Source organism: Oncorhynchus gorbuscha, linkage group LG18 (assembly GCF_021184085.1).
Source record: "Oncorhynchus gorbuscha isolate QuinsamMale2020 ecotype Even-year linkage group LG18, OgorEven_v1.0, whole genome shotgun sequence".
Taxonomy (NCBI): Eukaryota; Metazoa; Chordata; class Actinopteri; order Salmoniformes; family Salmonidae; genus Oncorhynchus; species Oncorhynchus gorbuscha.
The window spans coordinates 4,726,023-4,738,018 of NC_060190.1; the positions used below are offsets into that span (position 1 = coordinate 4,726,023).

General features: G+C 44.0%; 1 protein-coding gene and 1 long non-coding RNA gene across 2 annotated transcripts; both read right to left on the reverse strand.

Annotated features, from left to right (window-relative positions):
• Positions 1-491: 491 nt before the first annotated feature.
• Positions 492-5,692, reverse strand: atf4a (activating transcription factor 4a). The gene is made up of 3 exons (XM_046310450.1): positions 5,533-5,692; positions 3,034-3,561; positions 492-2,352 (listed from the first exon to the last, which is right to left on the reverse strand). The coding sequence occupies exons 2-3, from the start codon at positions 3,413-3,415 to the stop codon at positions 1,388-1,390; spliced, it is 1,347 nt and encodes a 448-aa protein (XP_046166406.1). The 5' UTR covers positions 3,416-3,561; positions 5,533-5,692; the 3' UTR covers positions 492-1,387.
• Positions 5,693-7,910: 2,218 nt separating this feature from the next.
• LOC124002840 lies at positions 7,911-9,654 on the reverse strand. Its single transcript, XR_006833136.1, has 3 exons — positions 9,211-9,654; positions 8,498-8,581; positions 7,911-8,306 (listed from the first exon to the last, which is right to left on the reverse strand). It is a non-coding gene; the product is annotated as an uncharacterized LOC124002840 (long non-coding RNA).
• Positions 9,655-11,996: the final 2,342 nt, after the last annotated feature.

Sequence of the window (11,996 nt, forward strand, 5' to 3'; positions counted from 1 at the left end):
TGTATCGAGCCAATCTAGGATCAGTCCTCTTATTCATTGTGATTTAAAAGGAAAACTGAACTCAAAATCAGCACTCCTACTCCAAGATGCTTAAAATAGACCCGATATTCACAAAGCTTAGGTTGGCGCTCGAGTGTGGCAGTCTGTATTCATAAAACTTAAGTAGGGAGAGCTGATCTAGGACCAGTTTATATTTCACGAGACCTGATCCTAGGTCAGCACTCCTACTCATATGCTTCATGAATATTTTTTTCCCAGGACCAGTATCACCTGCCATTCCAGTTGCACAGGCTTAAAATGCTTAAAATACAGAGTGCTGTTGCTTAGTCATCAAATTGATTCAACACTTATATGGTATCAGTCGTATGTGTACACGACTAGTGCTTTACTAAACTTGCATATCAATGTCACTGTACGTTTGTCATGGCATTTAGATTTGCCACTAATAGTTAACATGTAGTTCATAATCCAAATAAAAGATAACAGATCAATTGAGATTCAATAAGGAGCTTTAATAGTAAACAATAGCAAAGCATTTATACAAGCCAAACAAACATGTAGCTAAAAGCTACAGTAGAGTTGCCAACTAGGTCTAGGACAGTCTAGGAGATGGATGGTTTCCTCCTATCCAGCGTTAAATAAAACCCTGATGAAGCCAGAGTAGAGTTCAGGTGAAGATATATACATAAAAAACATTACATTGTGACAGAGGAAATTCAGTGTAACAATTAAAAATCTGCCACAGGGTGAGGCCCCTTTCTGGACTAAAGCTGCATAGAGGATGTCAAAGAGTAGTGGGGTAACGAGAAAAAAGGGGGAAGGTAAGGGGTGAGTGGGGTAAGAGTAACAGTAGGGTGACAGTTGGGGGGGGTTGTTGGAACTGGTCTTTGAAACTGGAGTATTTTTGGGGAAGGATATGGGTTGGATCTTGGTAAGTGTGGCCATACTAATTTGTCTGTCGTAATTCTACATTTTCCTACCTACGCAGTAGCCATGGCCTAGTCAAGACAATACCATACAACACTTGTGTGTGTGTGTTTAATAATGTGTATGTATACCAGTGTAACACTGTAATAGGGTTCATACAGAACAGACCAGCATGACTGCTGCTCCGCCTGACTAAAATCAGTCCCGCATCTTCTGCCCCTGATAATAATCTCATCGACTTTTCTATCATCTTTCTAGCCATTACCAGACTGCCTTCTCCATTCTCTAATCTTCTCCCAAAGTATGCAAATGCACACTTCCCATCATAGACTGCAAGTATGCAAACGTCCACTTTGGTAGAAGGGTGGATAACCAGGACGTAGCCCCTCCTCCACAAGGTCCTGGATCTCATTCTATGCATTCCCCTTCTTGCCTTCCTTCTATCCATAATTTCCACTGACTACGCCACACTAACAGTGGTCTTCTTCCTGTTCTTCGCTGAGCGGACCTCCTCCATCAGATCTCTGAGGTACTGGATCTCTCTGCTGATGCCGTCAGCCTTCTCTGCCAGCTCATGGTTCCTCTGCTCCAGCTCGGAACACTCCGCACTCAGCACTTCCTGTTCGCTCTTCTTCTTCTGTCGGTAACGTGTCGCTGCCGTCTTGTTCTGCGCCATCTTCTTGAGCTTCTTCTCCACGACCTTGGGCGCCCCGGATACTGATTTGACCTTACCGCTGAGGGTTGTGGGGGATGTAGTCTCAGGTTCAGGTTTGGAGTAAGGTTTGGTCCTGGAGGACCCGGCTATGGAGGGAGAAGGAGAACCGGATACAGAGTCGATGCCGGAGTCGCTGTCATCAGACTGCTCATCACAGCTACTGGAGGCTGAGAGGGTTGATGTGTGTAGGATGGTTGGCTCCTCTTTAGGGGAGAGGACTACCACGAAGTGCCCTGAGGGCAGGAGGGAGAGGACGATAGGGGCGGTGGTCTGGAGGCTGTCGCTGGGCTCAGAGATGATGGTAGTTGGAGTGTGGGTGGTCTTGACTTCTAAGACATCAACGTCCACTTCGCTCCCCAGCTCGAGGGTATACCCCATGGAGAGGGGTGCTGGAGACTGTGGCTCAGACTTCACCACGACCTCTTGATCCTGAACCGTCACCACAGGACCTCTGACCTCATCCCCTACCTCTTCTTCAGGGAGCTCCAGGGAGGGGAGTTCGGCCAGAGGGATGCCCAGGGAGAGCACCTCGTGTGGGGCAGTGAAGGGGTCCATCAGGTCTAGGTCCATTCGGGTCTCCAGTGAGGCCAGGAGCTCCTCGGGGGAACTGGGCGGGGCGTCGGAACAACAGGAGCCAATCAGAGAGTCCAGGTCAAAGTCACTCAGGTCTATCTTCTCAGCCATCCAGTCCATGCCCGAAAACGCATCATCTGGGGAAGAAGCGATAAGTTAATTCCATCTAAATATACAACATATTATACTCAATGTTCATGACATGACAATTTTTATAATTATTGTACAGCGATAACAGAAAGAATAAATAAAAAAATAACTAATAAATAAATAGGTCCTCTGAAACAAGTCCTTTCCCAAACAAAAACCTGCTCTGAAAGACAATATTAATAATATTATTATTATATATGATTTGAAGGGACATTGAAGTTGCTGATACCGGAACCCCACTATAAAAGCCTATTGTTTGCCAAAATGTTTCCTGTCTGTACAACAGGAAGAAAAGCACCGCTGACACTAGTCTTGCTTTACATTAATAGCCAGGAAATCTGGTACAAACCAGTTTGTTCGGGTGATGGGTGGCTTGTCATCACGTGTGGATGTGCAAACGGGTAATACCGGTAGTTACCAACTACCTCTATGGTTAATGATTACCATACACGTTGGTATCGGGCAACTGTTTATGACAAACCGAGCCCAGGGGAGAGCGTAGGTGGCGGATTGCTTAAAATTATAGGTTCAAGCCTAATAGATGTGATAACACCACAGATGGAACCACGTATATGGTTAGTCAGCAAACAAAGGAGGAGTTTGTATGTCTTCTGCAACACTTGAGCTGTGTGTTTTTGTTGTGTTTTTCTTTTCAGCTGTGTTCTCACCTCTGCAGACATTTGTTCCCATGTGGGCATGGAGCAGGTCGCTAGAGTCCAGCCACGGAGTCAACGGCATCAGGTGGTCCTCTACCCCGGACCCGGCCTTGCTGCTCCCCAGGAACGAGGGACGAGGGGATGGAGGCAGGGAGTCGGAGGACGAGAGATGGGAGGGGGAAGGAGACAAACTAAACAAAGAGGAGGGAGAGAGGGAAGAGGCGGAAGAGTTGGAGAGAGAGAGGGAAGGAGAGAAGGAGGAGAGAGAGGGGGGTAGATCATCCTCTTCATCTTGGTCCAGACGGGGCCCCATGGGGTCAGCCGTCAGAAACCAGTTGTCCAGTAACAGGGCCCCAACTTCCTCCATGACCAGTTGGGAAGTCAACAGGGACATGACTGCTTCTTCTGGTGGCTGTCAACAGTAACAGGGTACTATAACGGGATAACAGAGAGTCTTCGGACGTTGTCGTCGTTAGGGGGAACGGTGATATCGTGCTGTGGTAGACAACAGCAGAGCTGAGGGTGGTTGGTTTGAGAGAACTGGAAACAAAGGAGAGATGGAGGGATAGGGGTTACACATTGCAGTATGACAAGTAGTTCCACAGAGGAGAGAACATTACTTTATTGGTCCATTTACTACATGAGCAACAGAAATGTATTTTTTTTTCCCATTCTCTCCGGTAGACATACACATACTGTAGGAGAGAAGGTGAGATAGGGGTGAGATGTCATGTATGACAGGGCCTTAGTACCATCATAGCTAGGCTACATAAAAAGGAAAACAATCAATAAAAATGTATTTATAAAGCCTCTTTCTTTTATTAAATCAGCAGATGTCACAAAGTGCTTACACAGAAACCCAGACTAAAACGCCAAACAATGCATATATAGAAGCACGGTGGCTAGGAACCTAGGAAGAAACCTAGAGAGGAACCAGGATCTGAGGGGTGGAGATTATAAGAGTACATGGCCTTCAAGGTCAGATCGTTCTTCAAGAATCTCTTCGCCACATGTCATTGTTTTGAGGGATAGGTAATCATATCAATATATGATGTCAGTTAAATGGTGCTACTCATTGACTACCCTCAATGTAACACCCATCGAGGAAGTTCTATTACGCAGGCCTGGGTTGAACCGGGGAATAGTCCTTCACGCCGGGAGAAAGTGGGGAGGGAGGAGCGCCCTTGACAAATCAAACAATAATCTGTGCCGCTGTCATGTTGTCAAAGGCAGCATGGTGTGTCTTCCAGAAACATACATCGCTTCTCCATATAATAAATATTTAACTGGTTTTCACTTTGAAGGCAGATGCACCATTTATCAAAAGCAATCACTTTGCATGTGAAACACAGAATCCTACACATCACTCCACATGCTTATTTATGTCACTTTTGTTTTGAGCTGGCTTCACAGTTGGACTGAGCAGGGCATCTGGCTCAACGAATGCACACCGGTTCAAACTCCTCCCACCCACCAAGGTAGGGACAAATAAACAAATGCCCCAGTGTTAGGAGGAAGTATTTTAAGGGGAAGTATGCGTCTGGGAAATACACATGAAAGAAAACAGTCTGCTAGAGACATCTTGTAAAACCTGTGGTATCTGAAGTTATGTCCTAGTGACCTAGTCAACGGTAACATTCGGTCGTTTCCTGGTAAATTTGAGGCCATTTGTTCAACTAAGTGCTAAAGGAACAAATCGAGTCAATAACTTTTGACTTAATATCTCCTAAAACGCATTCATGTATTCCACAAAATAGTACGAGATATTCTGGTCTAATACTTCAGTGGAAATTTCGCCATTGCTGGTAAACTCCTCGCCCACCGCCACGGGATAACGTTGCCTAATTTGGTCATGATGTGACCGGTAACGCCGCCTCCTCGCTGACTCACTATGGAAACGGAGAGGGGAGGGTGAGGATACCGCCATTTTCACAACAACCATCTGGTCATGAAAGGAAAGTAGAAAGCGAGAGGACACAAATACGCCATTTTGAAAGTGCCACGTTGCCATGTCTGGCATAGTAACTTCATCCATGTATGAGCCTGGGTTTAATAACATTAGTTAAAAATCATAACAAGATTGTTATTCAATATGAGAAGGGGGTAGTTGATTAGTTATGACGTAGATATCGGTTTAAAAATGGCCCACTGTAGATGGCACGGGATCCACGTGGTTTTATTGTCACTTTGTTGAAAGGCACTGAAACGCCGACACTGAATAACGTTAGCATATGCTGTCTAACGTTGGTTATTTCAGACAGACAGTTGATACGAGTAACTATTTCCACAGTTGGGTAGGTGCCAAAGACAGCCCAAATCTAGCTGACAGTCTGACATATCAAATATCTGAAGAAAAGTTAGCAAACAGTATAAGCTATTGTATTGTAGAGTTAGCGAGCTAGGACGCTAACAACAACTTCCCAAGCCTGCTTGCCAGCCACACACGCCCGAAAGCTGACATGTGACTGACTTTACATTTTCTGAGAAGAAATACGTATTATTTTTACTTACGCCATTTTGCGTAAAAAAGCCAGTGCTTGACCGTTGCACTGCCGGGTTGTTGCCGCTGCTGGATAAGCCGCTGCACGTTAAACTGCCATTTTGCGAAGGAGAACTGAGCGCTCGGAATGCTACGAAATAACGTTGAATGTCACAGAGAAACAACGGTCGAACGAGGTCACATGAGTATTTATAGTCCCGCATCACACCCAAGTGTATCCTTCCGTCAAACAGCGCTGTGGTGTATCACTCCGATCCCGTTACTGCCTCTGGTTGGTTTAGATCGTTATTCCGCTCGTTGGAAATAAATAGGTCCAGGGCCATAGTGTAACCGACCAAATGTAGGTCAAATTAAACATGTATACATTGAATTAAGATTGAAGAGGAAATGAATGTTTACATAGGTAACTTGTATTTCCAATCTAAAAAACCCAGTGTATGACGTTTGATTACGTGAAACTTGTTTCCCACAAAACGAAGGACTGCAATGTGTAGAGTAGACTACTTCACAAAGTTAGATAAAAGTCCATCTAAGATCGATCAAAATGTATTATAACTTCTCTAAAGTGATCAAATAATTGTTTTTCAGCCTTAATACACCCATTACTTATGGTAGAAAAGGACACGTTGAATTTCTAGAGGAGTCTCTTTTCCAAAGATTATTTGTCCTCAATGATTCGAGTGTCTTTATTAACTTAACTGAAGACTAATCAACGGTAACTAATCAACAGATTAAAACGAAAATTGTGGTAACTTAATTTCAATTTTATAAACAGATATGGTTTAGTTATATTCTGATGACAACTCATTATTACAATTGAATACATGTCCAATCTCTCCACCTGGTGGTTGAAAAGCCAAATAAAGAAGTAGTTGAGGTTGAGTTCTCCATTGTCTATGGTACATCAAACTAGTACCCTAATCCCCATGTAGTGCACTACTTTTTACCACAGCCCTATATGGTGCCATTTGAGAAACAGACAATGTTACTGTTCCATTTGACCAGTGGTATTCAAAGTCGGGGTCTAGTGGGTAGTAAAAAATAAAAATGTCAATTTGACATTTTTAACAAATGTATAGTACGGACTCAATATTAGGAAAGTGTTCCTAATGTTTGGTATACGTGACAATATAGAAATGGTTCTTTAGAAAGATCATTTGAAAAAATAGTTTGAGCAAAAATATTGTCTCTCAATTTTGTTGACAGAGATGTAAATATAATGAATTCAATGTTATTTGTTTATTACATATTGAGGTTGAGTCAATCGAGTGGCGCATTTGTTGAAGTTATTAGTAAAAATATCTACATCTGGAAAAGCAGCTGTCAAGAGTCCTGACAAATCATGATTAACAACCTCATGCCTTCTTATTCACAGACAATCTCAACTATTAATAGAATAAAACATAGAATAGAACAGAATAAAATATAACAAAAAAATGTTTATTTTCCTACATATTTTGTATTACTTTTTTATTTCTAATATCTTTGACAAGTGTAACGTTACTGGAATGTTGAGAGCTTCCAAGTAAGAATTTCACTGTACAGTTTACTCCCTATATTATTTTCACCTCACAAATAAACATTGATTTGGCTCCTCATCCTCTTTCTCCGTCTCCTCCACCTCAGAGGAAGAGATTATTTTCCGCTAGCTCGTCTTTGGCCTCGAACACTTCATCCAGCCCTTCATTCAGCTGCTGAGACACTTTGCGTTTCTTTTTCCCCAAACTTGTACTTCAGTCCTTTCTTCAGCCTTGGGGCATCCTCTTGCTTCGGGAAGTAGATATCCATGCCTAGAGCGAAGCCTTGGAGCATCCTCTTGCTTTGTGAAGTAGATATCCATGCCCAGAGCGAAGCCTTGGACCATCCTCTTGCTTTGTGAAGTAGATATCCATGCCTAGAGCGAAGCCTTGGAGCATCCTCTTGCTTCGTGAAGTAGATATCCATGCCTAGAGCAAAGCCTTGGGGCATCCTCTTGCTTCGTGAAGTAGATATCCATGCCTAGAGCGAAGCCTTGGAGCATCCTCTTGCTTCGTGAAGTAGATATCCATGCCCAGAGCAAAGCCTTGGAACATCCTCTTGCTTCGTGAAGTAGATATCCATCTTGACCATCCTCTTGCTTCGTGAAGTAGATATCCATGCCCAGAGCGAAGCCTTGGAGCATCCTCTTGCTTTGTGAAGTAGATATCCATGCCCAGAGCAAAGCCTTGGAGCATCCTCTTGCTTCGTGAAGTAGATATCCATGCCCAGAGCAAAGCCTTGGACCATCCTCTTGCTTCGTGAAGTAGATATCCATGCCTAGAGCGAAGCCTTGGACCATCCTCTTGCTTTGTGAAGTAGCTATCCATGCCCAGAGCAAAGCCTTGGAGCTTGCTTTGTGAAGAGCATGCCTAGAGCGAAGCCTTGGACCATCCTCTTGCTTTGTGAAGTAGATATCCATGCCCAGAGCAAAGCCTTGGAGCATCCTCTTGCTTCGTGAAGTAGATATCCATGCCCAGAGCGAAGCCTTGGAGCATCCTCTTGCTTCGTGAAGTAGATATCCATGCCTAGAGCGAAGCCTTGGAGCATCCTCTTGCTCTGTGAAGTAGATATCCATGCCCAGAGCGAAGCCTTGGAGCATCCTCTTGCTTCGTGAAGTAGATATCCATGCCCAGAGCGAAGCCTTGGAGCATCCTCTTGCTTCGTGAAGTAGATATCCATGCCCAGAGCGAAGCCTTGGAACATCCCCGATGCCTTACTTCTGGTCTCTATGGCACTGGAGCTACCCACTCCTGTCACTTTGGCCACCCTGGTTAAGGTTTAGGTTTATTTGATCATCTTGGTACATATGCAGAAACATTCTTAACATGTTATATCATATAAAACACAATTATAGAAATAATCTGCCTAAATATATCATCAATAAAGTCATACACAACAGATAATGCAGTGCAAAGTCCTTCAGATACATAAATGCTAAAACTGAGAAAGTTGTCTCACCGTACGCGTTTCCTGCGTAACCAAAACCTCTTCATAAAGAGGGTGATTGGACTCCTCTCTGTCAACGACAGCAGGCGACCCAAACTGGGGAAAACAAAACAATGTACAGCGGAAAAACAGTTATTACAGTATTGGTAATACATTAGTGTTGTGATTAAATACTGTATTCTTCATGTAGCTCATTCTAATATTTCTACTGCTGTACATTGCATTGTAGTTACTGTTTATACACTCACCACATATGTAGTATATACTGATTCTTGACATAGCTCACTGTAATATATATACTGCTGTACTCTGTCATTCTTAGTATACAGTACAATGTGTAAATGCTCCCTGTGTACATACGTATAGATTGCATTTGGATTACTGTTAGTGTTATTTGGGTTGTTCATTGGATTTACGCTTCGCGTTAAACATCTCTTTTCTCTGTCTGTCTCACCTAAGAGATTCCTGCGTAACCAAAACATTTTCATAGAGTGGAAGATTGGACTCCTCTCCGTCAATGTAATGCAACTCATTTTCAGAGAGTGCATTTTCTGAGGCAAATCCTAACTTCCACTCAAGTCAAATTTTTACTACATAGCACTGTGTTGATGTTAATGGGAGACAACGTGAACATTTGACTTCAGGGGAAGTTAGGATTCACACCTATATGGAGATATATATATATATGAGAGAAATAGGAAGAGAAGAGTGTTGTGGCAAGATACCTTCTTGACCATTTCAGTCACAGTGATTTCATGATTACTTCTCACAGACAACTTCTGCTGGGCCATAGGAGGCCACTTCTGATCTGTGTCTGGAGAACTCAAGTCAACGTATATTTCCCACCATAGGACTCTCAGAGAAGAGGGAGGTCGAGAGCCATGGTGGATGTCCTAGTTGAAACTGCAGTTCAAATAAAAAGGAATTCAACTTGATGTACAGTATGTTGACAATGGTTGAATCCAATCTTACTCTGCCTCCACCAACCCCTGGGCCAAGTGAGACTGAGGGAGAGGGGGGGGACCACAGCTCCATCTCCTCTGGGGATCACACCAACCCCTGGGCCAAGTGAGACTGAGGGAGAGGGGGGGACCACAGCTCCATCTCCTCTGGGGATCACACCAACCCCTGGGCCAAGTGAGACTGAGGGAGAGGGGGGGACCACAGCTCCATCTCCTCTGGGGATCACACCAACCCCTGGGCCAAGTGAGACTGAGGGAGAGGGGGTGGGGGACCACACCAACCCCTGGGCCAAGTGAGACTGAGGGAGAGGGGGGACCACAGCTCCATCTCCTCTGGGGATCACACCAACCCCTGGGCCAAGTGAGACTGAGGGAGAGGGGGGGGACCACAGCTCCATCTCCTCTGGGGATCACACCAACCCCTGGGCCAAGTGAAACTGAGGGAGAGGGGGGGGACCACAGTTCCATCTCCTCTGGGGATCACACCAACCCCTGGGCCAAGTGAAACTGAGGGAGAGGGGGGGGACCACAGTTCCATCTCCTCTGGGGATCACACCAACCCCTGGGCCAAGTGAGACTGAGGGAGAGGGGGGGACCACAGTTCCATCTCCTCTGGGGATCACACCAACCCCTGGGCCAAGTGAGACTGAGGGAGAGGGGGGGACCACAGCTCAATCTCCTCTGGGGATCACTCTCCTCAGGCTTGCCCATATAGATGTTCCTGGAGTGGTGCACCAGAGGTGGAGGCTGTGGGGGGGATGAATCTGCCACACACTCAAAAAGTAGCTGGAAAGGTTAAAAGCAAATACTCGTGTACATACTTCTTTAAATCGATACTGTCATGTTTATAACGGTGAATAGTAAGGAGCCGGACAGAGATGAAGCACCTGCTGAATAACTGTAGTTGAGTTCTAAATAGTAGTGTTTTGGGGTATGCGGAAATATAACATTTTATTGTATGTCCCACGTTGAATTGAGTATGTTTCAAATGCCAGGATGTCATTCTAATTTAGTCTTTTCATCTAGTAGAATTCGCTGGCTGCTATTCAGGAAGGCAATCATATTTTCTGACCCAGGTGTCCTTGATAACAGTTGATTATCTGCTTTCTGTACATGCTTTATTGGTGTTTTGCAGTGGAGGAAGAACCCTGGATGTTGCCTGTCTATCCATTTGGATAAGAGTCCAGACACATTTAGGCTGTGGAGTTGTGCAACTTGGAATGAATCATTCATAATGCCTTGCATCCTTTTCACTTTCACTCTGACAGTGTCACAAACACACAAGTCTTAAATTCGGCCTTGTGTTTTGCGCCATCATATGACATGCCTGGATTTTAACCTTAATTTAAAGCTTTTTGATCAAACTGTCCTTTTCTTTTTATGTCAGATTGTGCAGCAACATACTCAGACAATTGCTTCAATTTGTTTTATGTAAGGCTAAAAATGCAGCATTAAAATCAGGCATCATGTCATGACAAAACACAGGTTCCTACTTGTAAAGAAACAATTGTATTATTTTTGCAATGCATTCATTTGTGTTTGGTTAATGTAGTCAATACAAGGTTTGACATAAATCCTTAAGTGAGCACAAATAAAGTATATTGGGGCAAAAACGTATGTACTTATTGAACAAAAGAAACTTTCCTGAAGTCTGCTCATCCATTTGAGGATATGCGTCAAGGGTTAAATCATACCAGACTCAGAGACTAAACTCCACAGGAAATAGAAAAAGGCCCTTATCTTTGCCATCACAGATGTACAACTACATGCCAGTCTGAACTTCCCTGGAGATTTGTCTCGTCACAAAGCACGGTTTCTCTCTCCACTCACAATAGAAGATCATTATTATTTTGTGTGCTTGGATCTACATTTCGGAGGGTATCAAACGTCCTACTTCATTTACTTGAGCCACAACATGATCATGCCCAGGGCCGGCCCTGGACGTGCTGCCGCCCAAGGCGAGACCATTTTTATCTCAGCTAAAAGTCAGAAGGAACAGAACAGTAGCTCAATTTAAAATAGGCCTATGCTACAAATTAAACAGCATTTTAATACATCTCGTTAATAGGCTATATAAATTAGTTCAATGTCAATAATATAGCCTAATATTTTCAATCTGATTACATTGATAAAATCCCTAATGCCGGGGAAGCTCTGCCACCCAAGGTGAGACAAATTATTACATTTTAGACATCCTTATGGCACTTTAAAAAGTTACCTTTCCACACAGACAAAAGCTCACAGAAAACGGTACCCTCATCTCTTGGGAAATACCCCTCCTTATCCTGTTGTGGCACAGCCTGCACAAACATATCCCGTAAAGATCCATTCATATATTTTGGCCAATCACAGGAATATTTTATGTTTTTTTTTGTCTGGGAGTCGGATTTAGCAGTAGTACCACAACTGTCATCGGGGACGGGGAGCGAAGAATCTGAGTCTGGGTCCAAAATAGGGTCTTGGCGGCCTTGTTTGGAGGTGTGGCTTGGCCTGGTGCGAGCACCTGTTCTTGTCCAGCCCAGAGAGCGGTCATCATCGGTGGAAGTGCA